The sequence below is a fragment of the Rattus norvegicus genome, chromosome 13, assembly GCF_036323735.1.
Source record: "Rattus norvegicus strain BN/NHsdMcwi chromosome 13, GRCr8, whole genome shotgun sequence".
Lineage (NCBI taxonomy): Eukaryota > Metazoa > Chordata > Mammalia > Rodentia > Muridae > Rattus > Rattus norvegicus.
Genome location: NC_086031.1, coordinates 67,334,078 through 67,353,773, shown reverse-complemented (window position 1 = coordinate 67,353,773; position 19,696 = coordinate 67,334,078). Strand labels below are relative to the sequence as shown.

Genomic DNA, 19,696 nt, shown 5'->3' with positions numbered 1-19,696 from the left:
GTGTTTGTACAGAGGCTGGGATATAACCTTAAGAAAGAGGCGCTTAAGATGTGGCATGGGGGGGCTGGAGAGATGGCTCAGCGGTTAAGAGCACCCGACTGCTCTTCCAGAGGTCATGAGTTCAATTCCCAGCAACCACATGGTGGCTCACAACCATCTGTAAAGAGATCTGATGCCCCTTCTGGTGTATCTGAAGACAGCTACAGTGTTTTTACATATAATAAATAAAAAAAAAAAAAAAAAAAGATGTGGCACAGGAGAGGAAGGGCCGCAAATGCCTCTTGTTCTCCAATAACAAAATTGGTAAAGCTACAATATAAACTTCTAGCAGTTTTTTTTTTAAAGAATTGAATGAAAGAAACCACATAAGTGTGAAAAATTAAAAAGTATAGAATATTTTATGCTCGAAGAGGAATAGGCAAGTTAGTGACTGTATAATTTGAGGGTGGGGCAGCCAAGCATTCAGTCAAATGTATGGGATTTCGCTGAGCCAGCGGTCCCCGTGTGACTAAGCAGGTCACTCAGTCACATCTTTGTAAAGCCTACCCCGCTCAAAACTTTAGACAGCAGTGGAGAGGAAAAAGAATAATGGAACGCTGGTGAGATTCCCTCTCTACTTACCCTGCTCTTACCTGTGGGCTTAGGTGGGGGCCTCTCTCCAGGGGGTGCCGTTGTGTCAGAGGAGACAGTGACACCACCCCTGGTGCATATGAAGGGGCACCACAAGGAGAATAGTCTAGCAGGGATGAGACGGGGCAAAGAGAGGCTTTCAGTGCTGATGTGGGAGTGGAAGAGGGGATGGGAACAATGCCTTCTTAAATGGCTTGGAGGAGGGGTAAGGTGGGGAGGGGTGGCTCGGGAACCTCCAACTTCCTGCTAGAATAATACAGTTACTTAGCTTCTCTGAATCTCACTTTTCACCGTGGTAGATAGTGGTAAACATCTTGTAAGGTTATTGTGTGGCTGAAGCAGGAGAGTACAGTGCCCAGTGGCTAGTACCCAGCGTCATTTATGTTTCTAAGTGAGTAGATACAATGAGGATGGGTGGGGAAGACTCCAGTGTCGGGGGAGGAGGAGGGGGAATCTTCAACCTTGCAGTGCCTTGTAAGAGCTGGCCGCCTCTCTGAGACCCTCCTCAGCTGCTGGGTGCTTTGGGGCTGTTGCCAACGTAGAAATGCATCTTTCTCCCAGACAGGGCAAGGAGCAGTCTGGGAGAAGTCAGTTCACAGTGGAAGTCAGTCCGAGCATTGAAAACAGGCCAGTTGCACCCATACTGTGGAGCTGAGAGAGCAGCCACGGGCAGACAGTGGAGTCCTCTCTGTGGGGTCGCTGGGCTGCAGCGTGGTGACAAATGTACACTGTTCTGAGATCGTGTAATCTGTCTAGCTTACTCGGCGACATTTCCATGACATGTGGAGAATGCAGCCGAAGCCATCCAGTGTGGTTTCCTCACTCTTGTTTTGATTTAGTATTTGTTGTTTACAGTGTTATCTCCAGTAACAACCATGGAATTTCCTTCCCCACTAATCTGGTCTATTTCCATCTTGCCTGTTTATTTTCAATTTCCTTTTTCTTGGCTTGAAACATCCAATGGCTCTGCCTTGTTTATTTCCTCGCCTGTGTCAGCATCCTTCGTCAGCATGTCCCCTCAGGAACTCTGTCCATTTCATTGTGTAGGTTGCATTGGCCTGATTCTTACGTGAGTGTTACAGACTCCATGTTTCTAACTGCCATGTGGTGGCCTGGGCTATCATTGCACTCACGGTCTCTCTTGGCAAGCAGTCAGGCTTGCTGTCTGTGGCTTCCAGATGAACACCTGAGGCCCAAAGAGAAAGACTCCGTCCATACAGATTTGTCTCAGTTTCTCTGATGTCACCCCGACCCGCTCATTGACTTCATCTTCCATGTACTCGTATTGGCAGCCGGTCAAGTGAGCATATGGCCTGTCTGCAGCTATGCTCAATTCCCTGGAGTCAGAGCCACAAAAGCAGCCTTATTAATTAACGATCAATTCCATTTTACAATATTAGCCACCTGGAATACATACTGAATCTAGACTTGCTTCCTCAATATCAAGAACTCAGCCCGCCAAGCCAGTGAGGTATAAGGAGATAACTTGACTTTATTACTTGTTATGGGAGTTTGCAAAACAGTGCCTCCTTTTTACTTCTGGATTGTCAGGAGTTACTGAATTATTGGATAACAATGTTAATAATGAATTGACATCCATTTGACACTTACTTATACTTGCTCTGAATAGGACACATCTATAGTCTCAAGATGCTTACAGGACTTGAAGGAGGAAATGGAGTCGTACAGTAAAGTCGCATGGGTGATACAGTCTATAGGTCCACCCATTTCGTACATGGAGAGGGAGGGTCCCCACTAACATCTTGGAGTGTGTGGACTGGAGGGAACAGCTCTCTGTCTCTGTCTCTGTCTGTCTGTCTGTCTGTCTGTCTGTCTGTCTCTCAGAGAGGGGAGAGAGAGAGAGAGAGAGAGAGAGAGAGAGAGAGAGAGAGAGAACTAAAATAACTGGATACCTTAGGGATCGGTGTGTGTTTTGAATGGCTGGGATAGTATGGCCTCGATGGTAAGCAATGGTCAGTGGCTCAGAGTTAGAAAAGGGAGGTGAAAGGAGCCAGGCACAAAGCGCCCCAGCTGCTATATGAAAGAGTTTGGATTTATTCTCCAAGAAAACTTTACGTAAGTTTACATAAGCAGAATATCATGAAAGTGTGTTTGTGGGACCTGAGGGAAAAAGCAAGAAGATTCTATAGGACATTGTGGCACGGAGGCCGGTTGTAATGAGATTCTGACTAGAGCTGCCTTCCAGAATAAGGAGCCACTGAAAAGCCTTGTTTGGCTCCGGCAGTAACCCAGAGCCCAAGGCAGCACAGCTGATAAACCCTCCCGGGAAGCCCTCTCCTTCTGCTTCCCCTGCAGCAGTCTTGTCCTCTTACTTACTGAGGTGGGCCTGCCATCAGGGCCTGCTGCATACTCGTGTGCTCCGCTGCGCCCCAGCCCTCCCTCACAGTTGGGAAATGTCGTTCTGTGGCACGTCACACATTATCTTGTACTGTGCCTCGTTATTAAAGCTTACTTACAGCCTTTCGCCCTGGAGCTGTAGGCCTTGGAGATTTGAACAGAATTACTGAATTATTTGTGTTTGCCTAGCATAGAGCTCTGCATGCGCAGCTTCCAGGGTGCATCTGAGGAGTAGAACTCACAAAGCTTTAGCTAGTGTCTTCCAAACCGTCTGTGAAGTTCAGAATGTGAAAAGGCCACTAAGACTTTACTTTTTTCTGAACCCATTCCCACTTCTCCTCCCCAGGGTCCACAGCAATAGACATAAACATGCATGCATGCATGTGTGTGTGTGCGTGCACGTACACACACACCACACACACACACACACACACACACACACACACACACACACACTTTATGACATTTGTATCACAGAAGCTTCAGAGCTGGCTCAGCTATTGAAAGCCCATAATGCTCTTGCAGAGGACCCAAGCTCACGTCTCAGTACTGACATGAGCTCTCTCAAAGCCACCTATAGCCCCAGCTCCAATGTTTGATGCCCTCTACTGGCCTCCAAGGGTGCCTGCACCCATGTGCACTTATCCCTCCATGTAATTAAAAATAAAATCTATTAAAAATAGTTAAAATAGACTAAAAATAGTTTGCGTCACTGTCCATTATCAAGATATGTTCTTTTTCTTCTGGAAGCCTGCATTAAAATACCAGTCATATGGACTGGAGAGATGGCTCAGTTACTGACTCTTCCAGAGGTCCTGAGTTCAAATCCCAGCAACCACATGGTGGCTCACAACCATCTGTAATGAGATCTAATGCCCTCTTCTAGTGTGTCTGAAGACAGCTACAGTCTACTTATATATAATAAATAAATAAATCTTTAAAAATATCAATCATAAATATTTGAATATAAAAAGGGGACATAAGAGTAATGACTGTTGTAATATGATCTTCAGTGATTCCACTGTCCAAAAATGGAGCACAGTAATTTGATTTCATATTTTTTCAAATATTTTTTATTTTAATCTAGATTGTATTTTATTTTTTCAGCAGATTCGTAATGCCTCCTGCTTACCTCTTTCAAGATGGAGGAGAAATCTGTGGGAGAACCTACTCAAGTGGTGTCTAAAGTCAAACTTTCCACAAAAGTAGAAAACCCAGGACACTGGCTGGTGGATGATCACGCTCGAATATGGGAAGTTTTAAAGACAGAGGAGGTAAGACAATGAATGCTAAAGGACAGAGCTGGAGCAATGGTGTGTGGCTCATACCTGAGATAGAAAAACTCCTACTGGAGTGGATACCCCATGCCAGCTTGGACGTCTGTTCAGAGGCATAAGCACAGCCAGGCTAGAGAACAATAAACTGGAGATATGTCCCTCGGACATTATTGATGACACAGTGACTCAGGTAAAGGAACAAATAGCATTAACCAAAGCATAGAGTAACGATGTGAGCTCAGATGCGTGGAACCTGTCCTCTGGCTTGGATGACCCAGTGGTATAGATGAAGGCACTCTTCTTCCCGGCTTCTTTCCCAAGGTTGCTCTTCTGTGATTTCCTTCTTTCTCAAGCCTTTTACTGAAGTCCCAACAAATGCTAGTATTGTGTGTGTGTGTGTGTGTGTGTGTGTGTGTGTGATGTATAAGATAGGGAAGTGATACATTATGGCTTTAATTTTGTTGTGTGTTTGAGATAAGCTTCTAAAAAATGATGAGTCCAGAAGAAGCACGTCCCTAAAGCACAGTAGAATGAGAAGCTATTACAAGAGGATTGGAGGATGGGGTTGAGAGCCCGAGCTTGGGAGAATCTCACTTCACTGACCTTGGCATTTACCCAGCTTGACTTCTCTGAACTGAAATGAAGGCTGGGTATAATGGATGGATGGAAAGAGAATCTCAGGGAGAAGGCCAAAACATACAACTACAAAACAGCCAATGTGGTCTGGCAAGGTGACAGGGAAGACTGAACACTTGGTAACAGGTAGTGGGAAGGTGAACAGATTCTTCAGAGGGCTCACCTGGGAGCTCTCACTGCCTGAGAGAGCTGTCCAGGGGCTGGGCCATGGCTTGAAAGCTCAGGAGTATTATTTCTCATAGACCTAACAGCAGGGTGCTCATAAGAAACTCAACGTGACAGTGCAAACAATAATGGAGGGGCACGACTTTGGAAGGCTGTGCTGAGTGAGTGTAGACACGAGAGTATGTGAGTCTTTCCACTTTAATGTCCATCAAGTGAATTCATGGGTTAATTCACAACTTGTCAATTCTTCCTTCTAAAGTAGTAATACCAATTTGTTCTCTGACCAATAGTATGCAAAAGTTTCCACTTTCCTATGTGCATGTCAACTCTTGGAGTTAATAGATTCCCTACTGTTTCTGATCTTGCTGGTACACGTTCTTCATTGCGCATTGATTCTCTTTTGCACCTCAGCCTTATCTGAGATTGCTTTTAATAAAAAATTTAAAACATATTTTTTACATTCTGTATGCTTATTTTGTGAATGAATGTTTCTCGACAGCTTGAGCTTGCTTTAACTTTTCCATTAGTGTTTAAGTGTTTAGGTTTCTGAGAGTTACAGCGTAATGAGTCTCTCTCTCTCTCTCTCTCTCTCTCTCTCTCTCACACACACACACACACTACATGAATTTATATCTTTCTTTAGTCTGGAAGTCTCTCCAGGATTTTTAATTCTGAATTTCCCACGTTCTCCTTTTGTGTATCCTACCCAATCTATACCTTCTCATTCTTTGTTCCTGCTCTGCAACGTCTTTCAGAATTACTGTGTTTATTCCTCTTTGTGCTGCATTCCCACTAATTTCATGACTATATTCCAATCACTAAATGATATTTTTACTTCTGGAATGTGTTTTTGGTTATTGTTTTTCTTTTTCTTTTTTTTTTTTTTTTTTTTGGTTCTTTTTTTCGGAGCTGGGGATCGTACCCAGGGCCTTGCGCTTCCTAGGCAAGCGCTCTACCACTGAGCTAAATCCCCAACCCCGGTTATTGTTTTTCTTTTCTTTCTTTTTTTATTAATTATTTTATTTATTTTCATTTCAATGTTGTCCTCCTTCCCATTCTCCCCTCCAAAACCCCCCCCCAGCCCTTCCTCCTTCCCCTTTGCCTCTATGAGGGTACTCCTCCACCCACCCACTCCTGCCTCACCTTTCTAGATACCCTTTCTCTGGGTCATTGAGCTCCACAGGATCAAGTACCTCCCCTCCCACTGATGCCAGATAAGGCCATCCTCTGCTACACATGCAGCTGGAGCCCTAGGTCCCTCCAATGTGTACTCTTTGGTTGGTGGTTTAGTCCTTGGGAACTCTGAGTGGTCTGGTTAATTGATACTGTTGTTCTTCCTATGGGGTTGCAATCCCCATTAGCTCCTTCAGTCTTTCCTCACCTCTTCCACTGAAGTCCTAGGACTCAGTCCAGTGGTTGGCTGTGAGTATCAGAGTCTGTCTTAGTCAGGTGCTAGCTGAGCCTCTCAGGAGACAGCTATACCAGGTCCTGTCAGCATGCACATCTTGGTATCAGCGTAGTGTCTTGGTTTGGTGTCTGCAGATGGGGGTAGATTGCAAAGTGGGTCAGTCTCTAGATGGCCTTTCCTTCAGTCTCTGCTCCATTTTTTGTCCCTGCATTTCCTTTAGACAGGAACAAATCTGGGTTAAAAAGTTTGAGATGGGTGGGTGGTCCCGCCACTCAACTAGGGGCCATGTCTATCTACTAGAGGTGGTCTCTTCAGGGTCTCTGTCCCCACCGTGGGGCATTTCAGCTAATGTCATCTCCACTGGGTCCTGGGATCCTTCTGTATCCCTGGTGTCTGGGACTTTCTAGTGGTTTCCAAAGGTCCCCACTCCCCATTGCTACATATTTCTATTCATTCTCCTGACCCTTTGAACTTCTCTCCTGTCTCCTCCCATATCTGAGCCCATACCCCCTTTTCTTCCTCCATTTCCTCTCTCCCACCCACATTTTTCTCTCCCTCTACCTCCTGTGATTATTTTGTTCCCTCTTCTATGATTGATTGAAGCACCCACACTTTGGCCTTCCTTCTTGTTAAGCTTCATATGGTTTATGAATTATATCATGGATGTTCGGAGCTTTGGGGCTAGTACCCACTTATCAGGCTCTATGGGTGTAGGGGGGGACCTGGATCGCCTGGTCTGCTCCAGGAAGAGTTGCAGACCAGAAGGAAGATGTATCTGGTAGGGCAGGTAGGTCCCTTGTCTGCTGGGCTCCGTGGATATTCCAGTTAGGCCAGGTATTGGGGTAAGGGGGTCTCCCCTTGAGCCTGGTTATGACTAACCTCCTGGGAGTTAGGCTATCTTTGAGTGTAGGGGAGGGGCTCTTGATCATTGTTTTTCAAAGTGTCATTATTTATTTGCCTTTTTGGGGTGGAGTGTCATATATTTGAAATTAAGTGTTTAATTTTCAGGGTAATGACTAATCATAGCTATCTCATTTAATGCTCTTAAAATATAAATATTAGAAATATTTAATTTTAGGTTATAAGTAAAATGTATGTTTAATAGAACATATTATAATCTTTATAGAAGACTTATGTATGAAAAATACTTTATAATCTCTATAGCTTTTAGACTTTCAAGTGAACCTTATTATATGTTATATAGTTTAAAACTCATTGAACTATATACTTTATTATTGTCATGGATTTTCTGAGACAAAGTCTTGCTGTGTAATGCGGAATGATTTGGAACTTGCCATGTAGCCTCAGACTGGCCTGAAGTTCACAGTCTGCCTGCTTTAGCCTTCTGAGAGCTGGGATTACACTTGTGCAGCACTGTGCTTGCCAAACCGTACATAGTGAACAGGCATGTTACGTCTTCATCAGATCAGTAAGGTTGACCTTGCTATGGACCTGGGATGGAGGGATGGAGCTACGTCAATAAGGTGATGACTGCAGGGCAGTGGGGTGGGTGTGGTGATCAAAGCTCACAGGTGAGCTGAGAGCAGACAGTGTAGCCCTGTACTCTGGTGTGGGTGTGGGTGACAGGGAGCAAGCATCATAGCAAATAGTACCTGAGTTCACATTTAAGAGAGAAGTGGAAATCAGCCTAGCAAATAGAATTCTAGAGGGGAATTGGGTTAACTATCCCTAGAAGGAAATCTGTGTGTAGAATTCTATCCCAGAATTTTGAGCTCCTGTAGCAGAAGAGATGTGACAAGAGAAGATGCTGAGAGAAACTGAGTACCGAGGAGCTTCACGATGCTCACTCAGAAGCCGTGGGCCCTGGGAGTCAGTGGGGGCTCCAGGCATGCTGGCTTACTCTTCAGGAAGTCTGTTAGACTGTGTGGAATGGCCCACAAGGTTTCCAGACCACTCTCCCTTACACTCTCCTTTCTCTTCTCCGGCCCCACGGTGCGAGTCCTTGCTAAACTAGGGATTATTTGGGGATGTTCTTTTTTTGCAAGGTGGTAATTTTCTTTTCTCAACAAGACTGTCCTTGAGACCATGTTCTTCAGTTTTAATTTTACTTCATTTATAAACCTCAAAGCACTGGCACCCTACTAGACACAGATTGAAATAAATACCTGACTGACTGGTGAGTTTTTTCATGATTTAATAGTCAGATGTTGTTCTACTACTGTTAATATCTACTAAAGTACTGTCGTCCTCTCTCTATTCCTCCCCCACCCCTCCCTCTCTCTCCCTGTGCATCTATCTGTTTGTGTGTGTGTGTGTGTGTGTGTGTGTGTGAGAGAGAGAGAGACAGAGACAGAGACAGAGAGAGACAGAGACACAGAGAGATACAGAGACACACACAGAGAAACAGAGAAAGAGACAGAGACAGATAGAGACACAGAGACACAGAGAGACAGATAGAACCCCCCACACGCACCCACCCACCCACCCACACACACACACAGAGATCAAGGCCTGCCATGTTTTGAGGTAGCTCTAAGTCATAGCAATTTAGTTTATTATTATTTTTGTGGTTTTGCTGGCTGACTCTGCATTGGATTGTCACTAACTCTGGACTCAATCTGTGTTTGGTTTTTGCATGTGTGAATACACAGTATTCTCTGGCTCTGGGGCAGAGACTTTAAAGTGAAGGACTGAGGGCCTGAATGGAAGCAGGACATGACCTTTCTTTTCTCTCTTTATCCAACTCAGGAACGCCACCCCCACCCCCACCTCGTGTTGTCACATCACGTTCTTAGGGGAGGAAATAGTAATGTGTTCATCATGCATGCTTTGGGGATTAAATCATACTCACAAGGGACATGAAGAGAGGGATCTTTTAAAAACTGGATGACAGTCTGGACAAGCAGTGGGAGTGTGTTGTGTTAAATTCTGCGGATCCAGCTCTTTGGCCATCAACTGAAAGGCGGGGTTGAGGGCTGAGTTCAGACTCCTCTTTACAGTTCTTAGGAGTTTCTTTTCTTGTCTGCCAAAGCTTTCATATGAGGCAAAGAGACAAAAATTTACTAGCTAGGAAGTTATTAATGCATAAAATGCTTTGAGGCATGAGGTCTGAGATGAGTAAAGTTGACGTCACCAGGAGTGAGAAGTGGAACGCCGAGATTCCACTGCACTTCAGCTGCAGTCGGTAAAGGAGAGGAGGGAGAACTCACTGAGGCCCCTCCATAGTCAGAACTGTGTCCGGCAAGTCAGACTCCATGGCTTTTCTGGTGGCTTTGATTTTCTTTGTTTGCTTTGTTTTCTCTTGTTTGATAAGAGAGAGAAGGAAAGGACATGAATGACGGTGGATGAGTAGGGAAGTGGAAAGGATCTGAAAGAAGTGTGGGGTGGGGAGGAATATCATCAAAATATATTGTATGAAACACTCCAAGAATAAATGAAAACACATAAAGAACCGTGCACAGCACATTTATATTCTATCAATATGTTCACGTGTCCTAGCCCCGGGAAAATTTCATTTTACTCATAATAATTTTGAAGATTAAATGAAGGCATATGCCCAAAGACAGGTGTGTGGCAAGTGGCAGTTAGGTTGAAAGTCAGTTTGTCTGTCTCCAGTTCTGCACTTTGTTTCTTTGAGAAGCTACCCACGAGCTTCAGGATCAGACTGATTCTACGATTACTTTCTGCGTGCAGACCTCGGGCTGTGCTGACTCAGGCAGTAGGCCAGTTCCTAGTGTAGGAGCGCAGCTCTCTGAGAGCATGGCTCTGCAGTGTCCTGTAAACAGACACCCATGGGCCCATCGATCGAAGCCTCCACCTTTTCTGCTCTTGACCTTATCGGCAGTCTTTGTGGCGAAGTTTCTGTTCAGGTGCCCACTGTGTAGTATCTGCCTTGGTTTGGACAGCTATGAGGTAGCAGTGTAGACAAACAAGCTTGTAAATAATAGGAAGTTATTTCTCATGATTCTGGAGGGGAAGAGGTTCAAGATCACAGGGTCAACACGGTTGGATTGCAGGGAGGGTTCTCTTTTAGGTAGCAGACAACTGACATTTTGCTGCGTCCCCATGTGGCAGAAAAAGCTGGAGAACCCTCCAGGGTACAAACTTTGGGGAGCACAGTCAGTTATTATCAATATCCTGGTATTTCTTTAGCACCAAACTTTGTAAATGGCATCCTGAAACACTGAGCTCTTTATAGCCTGGTCTGTGTTATTGGCATGAGCTCCATATTCCAAGCTGTTGATGTGACCAGGCTGGAGTGTATGTGCTTCAGAGTCCCTCAGTGCCTGGTCCTTCCCTGGACGTTAGAGTCACCCAGAAGCACATCACATGTCCTTGCTTTGTGCTCTTTAGTTAGACAGTCATGTGTGGTCATAAGAGGGACATGAGAAACTTGGGGAAAACAACCTAGCTGGTCATGATCACATGAGATGCAGCATGCTACAGGCTGCATGAGAAGAGAGTGATTCAGCCTAATAAAATAACCTGTAAGGGGGAGGGGCGGCGTTCAGGAAGCGAGTGCGGGAGGTTTAAACCGTTCCTATGTTGGAGTTAGAGCTATTATTGGCAAGGCAGGGCAGGTGCACAGCTTAGGATTGGCTGGGGTGAGGGATTTCAGTTGGCTTTGGGCTGATTCTAGCTGCCTGGCACCCAGCCCGGCATGGTTGATATAAGGATAACATCTTATGACTGTAAGACCAGTAGTTCTGGGGTGGTTAGTTAACCTATGCAAGACTTGCTGTGGACCCATTGCCTTTAAGAATTGGTTAGCATTCCTGAGAGAGGGTAGTCTTATGGCCAGGAAGAGTTTTAAAGACACCAATTTATTGTAAAATAGAAAAATTTAAAGTATTTACAACAAAGTTCTTGAAGCACAGTTATTACTGTGGGCACGTACTATAGTCAAGACATTTCTCTAATATGCACAGAGACTTTTTAGTCTTCTCTATTGGTCCTTTCCACAAGCTTTCCACGATATGTCCCATCAGCTCCATGGTCTAAAGTAAAAGGAAACACTCAAGAAGTCAAACTTTCATCTTGATCAAATGTGCATTGGTGTTAGACTAGACAATCCTTTTTATTGATTTTTCAAGGAGGGTTTCCTTGACATCCTCTGGTCAGGTTAGTGACACTTCTGTGTTTTCTGTCTTATAAGCTCATCACGTGACAGGTGTGTTTGTACACTGCTGTCTCTTAAGGCAGAGCCTCTGTCATGTTCATCTTATTCAGTCAAATGTCATTCAGTGTCTGGGGCAGAGTAGGCACCCAGAACTCACTGATTACAGAACATGCACGAAGGGAGTAAGGGCATCATTCTGCAATCACACAGAGTCAGCAGATTCTTCCGTCTCTGTTTTAGTCTCCTCATCTGTAAGTTGGGCATAGAGATAGGGTTTAATGAGAATTGAGTTACAGCGTGGGAATTCTTGGAGCAGAACCGCATGTGTAATACATAGCAGGCAAAATCCTATTGACTGGGTCTCTGGGGGAGAGTGCCAGTGTCCTCAGTCATTTTCTGTTGCTAATATCAGGCCATCAACTGGAAGATGACTTATTTAGCTCATGGTTCTGGTCCAGGGTTTCAGGGCTATATCTCGTTTTTGTTGTTGTTTGTTTTAATTTTTTATTGGTTCTTTGTGAATTTCACATCATGCACCACAGTCCCACTCATCTCCCTCTCCCCTTGTACCTTCCCTCTACCACCTCCCCCCAACAGAGGAAAAAAACCCTCATTGTGGAAGCTGCAGTGTGTCCCACAGTATGTACTTCTGTCCACACTTCTTCGCTTACAGATGCTCATTGCCTGACTAGTGTGCTTCTGCTCTGGCCTCTGCTACATTATCCACACTGGAACTTCACTGGGGCTCCTCTCAGATGTCCTGCTGTCTATCCGTGTCATGGAGATCCTATAGTTCTGGATCTGTAGGATGGACCCCTTCATGCACTCCAGCCGCTCATCAATGGGGTAGATGTTGGGGTGGGTCTAGAGGTATCTGAGCTGGTCAGCCTGCCTGTTCTCCTGCTCTCACGCCCTCAGGACTGGCTCACTGGCAGCCCCTCAACCAGGGCCAGCTCTACCCTGCTGCCCAGGAGAGGTACAGGCCTACTCTTCTGAGTTTTGAAGCCAGTGAGGGACATGGCCACTTTTCCAACTCTCATGACCCTGGGGCCAGCTCTCCTTCCTGCCATAGGTGGCAAGAGATGAGGGAAGAGGAAGGCATATCCCCTTCGTCTACACTGGCAATGGCTTTCTTGATGATGAGTTCCAACAAAGCTCCAGTACCCGGCAAAGGAAAGAGTACAAACTAGTGTGCTTTTCTTCTATTCTATATTTTAATCACTGAGCCTCCACTGTGAGGATATATCTAATTCTCATCTCTCAGGTCTTTGCCTCTAAACACCCTGTTTAGGTTAAATTTCTGCTTCTCCTTCTTTCCTCCCTTTCTTTCATGAGAGAGATGTGGGTATGTTTGTCTGTCTGTGAGAGTATTTGCATGCAGAGATCAGAGGAAGACTTTAGGGCTGTGGTGGTTTGAATAGCAATGGCTCCTGTAGACTCCTGTTTGAATGCCTGGCCCTTAGGGAGTGACATTACTAGGACAATTAGCCTTGTTGGAGTAGGTGTGGCTAGGTCTCATATATACTCAAGTCAGGTGCAAATACAGGCTCCTTCCACTGCCTGTGGATCAAGGTGGAGACTCCGAGTTCTTTCTCCAGCATCCTGTCTGCTGCATACTCACATGCTTCTCGCCATGATGGACTAAAGCTTTGAAGTTGCAAACCAGTTCCAGTTAAATGCTTTTCTTTATAAGAGTTGTTGTGGTCATGATATCTCTTCACAGTAATGGAACCCCAACTAAGACAAGGGGCTTCTCTATTTTCCCTGCCTTATTTCCCTTGAGTTGGGGTCAAACGTGCAGCCTGCAGTTTGCTGTTTAGTGACATTGGTTGGCAAGGCTGCTCTCCAGTTTTGAGCTCACAGGAAAGTGTGCCAGCCTGGCTTTTAGATGGCTGCTGGAGATGGAAACTCAGGTCCTCGTGCTTGCATGGCAAACACCATTACCCACTGACCCATCTTCCCAGCCCCATCTGCCTTCTTAATAACTCACAGTGGATGGAACCCTGCCATGACTTTGAGAGGGAACAAACTGTATTTGGAACATGGACATACCATACTGGCAATCCAAGTGTATGACAGTTGCTTGAACTCAGGATGTCTGCTAGATTCTGGAAATCCTCATAGCCCCATGATCATTTCTGTTCTAAATCCCTGTTGTATTGGACCTGGCTGCACCTTTGCCGGTGTTTGGTGATAGTAGCCTGCCAAAGATTCATAGAGGGCCATCTTTCCAGAAGTACCAGTGTTGCGGTAGTTTTGAAATGCTTACCCTCTTTGCCTGGGAAGAGCTGCACTACCAATCCTTCCCAGTTCCCCTTTCTACCTGCCTTTAGCTCTACCAGCCCACTCTGAGACCCTTGAATCCTCGATAAAACATATGTACACACACACACACACACACACACACACACACACACACACACACACACACACACACAGAGTTAATTCCTTATAATCTGCCCTCTTGGCACAATTGCTGGGTGCAAATGTCTCTCGCCTGGAAAAGTGTGCCCTCACCAATTTACTATCTCTGTCTGTCCACCTGCCCTAAACTTAGTAGCTAGTCACCCTATCCCCTACCAAACATCCTTGGCACCCACCTGTAGTGGATGGATGCCGCAGGCCCTAGCTCCCTCCTCCCCTCAGGCCTTACTTGATTGTGTGTCTTCTTCCTCCAAAGCATGGCAGAAAGCTTCTCTCCTTCCTCAAATCTACCTTTCCCCCTGGGACCTGAAGGTTCCACCTGTACTTCCTGTCCAGCAGTTGGCTCCCTGCTTTCTTTACTGACAAATCAAGAACCAATTGGGGAACAGGACCTTTGCATTAGCACCTCCCCTTACACACCAGGATTCAGTTAAGTGGCACTGTTTTGAGATATACAAGTTATCTTGGCTCTGGGGCAGACCAGCTGTGGTGTGTCAGAACCCCTGGGTCCTCTTCCACTGCAGCTTTGGCAGTGTGCTCCTCATGGCAGTGTTCTTGAGTTCAACTGCACTGGTTCTTCCTGTGGTCTATAACCTTATGTTATCATGTCTTCTGATTTATGTTGCTCAGTGACAGGTATTTAAAGGGGAAAGGCAAACCCCTCTAGAACATAATAGGGCAGCCTTCTCATGCAGAGGACTTTTTCCTATAGAACATGCTGACTTTTGTAGTCAGTTTTCCCTGCTCTGCTAGGCTCCCCTGCCTGGATTGAGTTTTACTTTTACTATACCAGGCATGGGCAGTTCTCTGGGTTTTCATGTAGAAAACAAAGGAAATCCCAGTAAATGTATTTTAAATAAAAGACAAAGCATGGGGGAGGCACGATAACCAGTTTATTGAAATAATCTTGGGTGCCTTCGGTCTCTAAGAAAATTATTTTGAAACAATTCTTTCAGCACTTGTTTTTTTTAATTTATTATTATTGTAGTTGTTACTTTACTTATTTACTTTATATCCCACTTGCTGCCCCCCTCCTATTACCCCTTCTTCATTCCTTCCTGCCACCCCCTCCCCTTCTCCTCTGCAGCACCGTTTTCTTAAAGTACGCCTGCAGTAGACTTCAGGGGTCCTTGATGCGAGGACACTCTTGCTTTGAAGCCATGAAGAGGCAGGTGTGGGGTGAGGAGCTTACAGACTGACTGCTTTCCTGTGGGCATTTAGCAAGTAACCTAACAAGCTCTGTCCTTCTGACTCCTCTTTCCTCAGAGGGGCAAATGTGAGGAAGGATGAAATTATTTAAATTTATCTCTGTCATACAAATATTGGGTCAAAAATTGGGAAAGTTTGCACTTTCCACACCCTCGTGAGTAGGTGGTGCTGACCCATTCTTCCTCAGCTCAGGTTTGAGAGAACCTGCCTTTCCTTCACTAGACTTTCTTCCTCAGAGTCTGGCAGCTACCACATTCACCTAGTCTTCTTGAGAATGTCTGGTCTAACTGTTTTAGAACCTTGTAAATGAAGAAGTCTCAGCAAAGGTTTGGGCAATTGGGAGTAAGGAAGAACACTGGTGGGAAAGAGGTAACGTAACATTCTTCAAAACATAGCCTCTTTACAAGCAACAACCATGTCTTCTCTGCACGCCATGCTGCTGTGCACATCATGTCTCTGCACACCGTGCCTCTCTGCCTCTCTGCACACTATGTCTCTGTGCACACCATGTCTCTCTGCACACCATGTCTCTCTGCCTCTCTGCACACCATGTCTCTCTGCCCGCCATGTCTCTCTGCACGCCGTGTCTCTCTGCCTCTCTGCACACCATGTCTCTCTGCACACCATGTCTCTCTGCACACCATGTCTCTCTGCCTCTCTGCACACCATGTCTCTCTGCCCGCCATGTCTCTCTGCACGCCGTGTCTCTCTGCCTCTCTGCACACCATGTCTCTCTGCACACCATGTCTCTCTGCACACCATGTCTCTCTGCATGCCATGTCTCTCTGCACGCCATGCTGCTGTGCACATCATGTCTCTGCACACCGTGCCTCTCTGCCTCTCTGCACACCATGTCTCTGTGCACACCATGTCTCTCTGCGCGCCATGCTGTTCTCCATATCTGAGTGCTGGCTTGTGGGATGTCATACAGCTGAAGGCAGGTATAAGATAGAACGAGGCCTGTCATTGGACGAGAAGGAAGGATGGGCGGGAGAAAAGTTTTAGAGAGGGGAGAAGACTGGAACAAGAGAAGGAGAAGCAACCAAGAGAACATGGAGGCAGATGTTAGGATTCCTCTCTGCACATTTACAGGTTGTTATGAATATTCTTAAGGGATGGATGTGTACAGGGCTTTGTGCGTCTAGATGAGCAAGTTATATCTTATCAATTGGATCAGAGGTTATTGTGCTGTGTGTTCTTTCATGTGGCAATGTAAGTTTAAGAGAGTTTGTGGTGGTGGAGACACTGGGCCACCACGGAATTGGGATGTATATTTCTGGCGTGGTGGCAGCCTGCCTTGGGAACTGGATGGGTAGAGAGATTGTTGCCAGGCTCAGAGAGAAGCCTTCGGCAGTGTGATGTGGGATGGAGCAGAGCAGGTGAGACTCTTTGCTGACTGAGATGAGGATGTCTACCAGATACCTTGGGGCACTGCGGTGTGGAATCCAGTGTGGGATAAAAGACAGCATTTTATTTTTTATTATTTTACAGCCACACTGGCTCATCACTTAGACCCTGGGATTTCCTCCCCCAACCTCAACAGACTGTAATGCCCACTGATCCTGATGCCTGTATCCCAGACAGAAGACTTAGCTGTTAACCTGTCTCAACAAAGGATGCATGGCCTTTCCCTCCCTCCCTCCCCTCTTCCCTCCCTCCTCGTGTTAGTTACTTAAAACACTTGGAAAGCAGCAACTTTAGGGAAGAAGGATTTTTTGAGTGGGGTGTAATTTAGGGGACTCCACCGATCACCACAGGGATCTGCATGGTGGCAGCAGGAGCAATTCTTTGGCTAATATGGCAGCTCAAGCATGAGGCAACTGGTCATCACCTCTGCATTCAGGAAGCAGAGAGGGAGGGCAGGAAGTGGGGCTCAGCTGTAACCCTCAAGATCCACCCTCCAGTGATGCACTTCCTCAAGTACTCCACCTCCCAAAGGTTCTAATCTTAATCTTAAAAACAGGGCCGCAGCTGGCGAGCCTGAGCCTGTGGGGGTGGGGCATGTCCAAACACTTGTTTTCCTTCCCTTTTCTGTCTCCCCCTCTCTCCCCATCGTGCTCTTCCCCATCCTCCTTTCCTGTTCCCCTCTCCTGGCCTCTGTTTCCTTAAAGGACATCTATTGTATTTAATGTCCGTGTTGTTGCTCACCGGTTTGGTGACCTTTTCTAGTAGACTGGGTTCCTACGAAGGAAGCTCTCCATGCTGTTTTGCTCACAGCAGGGTCATTAGAATATTGAGATGTTTGTTGAATGAACAAACAAATAGTGATCAGATCAATAACTCTCTTGGTGTGTCAAAGAGGCACTTTCCATCTCTCAGGATTGGAATTGCTTTCTCTGGCATCCTGTGAGAACAGCTCCAAGGTTCAGAACCATGAGTTCCTTTGTGTAGGAAACATTTCACTTGTACTAGATTTCTGAGAGGCAGCAACATATGTACATAGGAGAAACAGCCACAAAGAAACAAACGGCTAATGAAAAGAGTCTTCAGTAAGCAGAGGGCTCCTCCCACTCTTGTTTATCCTTTTGGGGGTGGCTGTGCTTACAAACTAGCTCATTGTTATCTCAAACATTCATTTTCAGTAAGATAAACGCCATGTCAGAACAAATCTGAATTGTTTCAAAATAAAAAAAAATGTTGAACAAGGTAGTTAAAAATGGCAGATAAAGAGACTGGGACATTGTGATGAGGTAATCATGCCTTATCAAGGCGGGAGGAGACATTATTTCTAAGGAAGAACTGGGAGTGCAGGAGATTTGAGGAGGCAGAAGAGCCAGGAATCCAAATGGGTGTCCGTAAGTGTTATAATTTACTGAGAGAAGTCCAATACTGCGGACAGTATTGTCACAAGTGAAGGGAGTAATTCCAAGGGCACTGAACACTAGGGCTCAGTGGAGGACCACAGGGAAGCCTTGGTACAGAGCATTCTCTCAGTGAAGGGTGGTGACAGCCATTTTCTGCTGCAAGCAGGGGGTGCAGCAAAGAAGATACAAAGGCTTTGCTGGGCCAAACTTGATCCCCAGAGCCACAGACCTGGAGGATGGGGCTGGGACGACAGAGGAGGACAGGGTCAAAGGCTCAGTCCTACATCTCACATTTTGTCTGTTTGTAAACAAAATTTATACTGTCCTTATAAAGTCTTCCCACACTACAGGCATAAACTGTAGTCCTCATGGGACCATGGACTTCGAGAAGAGTCCAGGAGCCATCTAGCCAGTGCTTTGCCACTTGTCACCTTAACCAAGGCAGTGGATCTAGCCTTGTGCTGCTGTTCCTCCTGATTCGATTTGATGAATATAGTAATGTGAATATATGTGCACATACGTGTTACAGTGGAGAAACTCCATGGCCTCATATACTTCCTCATTTCCTAATCTTCAGCTTAAACTGACTGGACAGAATGCTTATGCACGTGTGCTCAGCATTACCTAATTTTCTGCACATTTATGAGCCCATAGTAGGCACTTCCTTGATATGTTTGGTGAATGGACATATAACATACATAAAAGCACGTTCTCTGGCTCAGAAAGTTCATGTTCTTTGCAGACAGGGACAGAACTTGGGTGTAAGGACTGAAGGGGAGAGCACCGTGGCTTTTGCATTGAAATGCAGTTGGTTTAAATGTGGTCCTGGTGTTTCCTGACTGTGTTAATGCTGGGCAGGAGTTAAACCTTCATGTCTCAGGTCTAAAAAACACAACCTAGAAGATGCAGACATTAATGCTTTTTTGAAGAGTTATTTATTTTATGCATATGAATACACTGTCCATCTCTTCACACACACCAGAAGAGGGCGTCAGATCCCATTACAGATGGTTGTGAGCCACCATGTAGTGGCTGGGACTTGAACTCAGGACCTCTGGAAGAGCAGTCAGTACTCTTAACCTCTGAGCCATCTCTCCAGCCCCACATTAATGCTTTTACAGGAAGACTGAACATAATCCCAGCTTTTCTCTTCTCTAGTTCACTCAGATCGATCACAAAAATCAGTAGTATTTTGATTCTTTGAAAAGTCCTTAGTGATATTTCAAGACATATTTCACTCTTAATTGTGTGTGTATGTTGTATATGTGGGTATGTGTGTATGTGTGTGTATGTGTGTGTTATATGTGTTTATGTGTGTGCATGTGTGTATATGTGTGCGTTTGTGTATGTTGTAAATGTGTGTATGTGTGTGTGTGTGTTGTATATGTGGGTATGTGTATGTGTGTGTGTGTGTTGTATATGTGGGTATGTGTATGTGTGTGTGTGTGTTGTATATGTGTGTGTGTGTGTGTGTGTGTGTGTTGTATATGTGGGTATGTACACATGACTGTGGGTGCCCATGGAGGCCAGAAGGGGATGAGAGGGTGTTGGAGCTGGAGTGACAGGAAGCTGTGAGCTATCTGAAGTGAGTGCTGGGAACTGAATTCAGGTTCCCCACAACAGCAGTATGCGGTGACAACCACAGAGCATCTCTCCAACTACCCAAGTTGATTTAGAATTTTTATTACTATTATTGTTGCTCTTA

General features: G+C 45.5%; 1 protein-coding gene across 5 annotated transcripts in view; it reads left to right on the top strand.

The window, feature by feature from the left end:
• Ralgdsl1 (ral guanine nucleotide dissociation stimulator like 1) overlaps positions 1 to 19,696 on the top strand; it is a 269,618-nt gene that overhangs the window by 100,246 nt on the left and 149,676 nt on the right. For 3 of the 5 annotated variants that reach the window (NM_001105957.2, XM_008769610.4, XM_039090443.2), the window contains exon 2: positions 4,096 to 4,262. In NM_001105957.2, coding sequence (NP_001099427.2) covers positions 4,131 to 4,262 — 132 coding nt within the window. In that variant the 5' untranslated portion in view covers positions 4,096 to 4,130. The remainder of the gene's footprint in view (positions 1 to 4,095; positions 4,263 to 19,696) is intronic. The other 2 variants (XM_063272095.1, XM_017598701.3) reach the window with 1 other exon arrangement.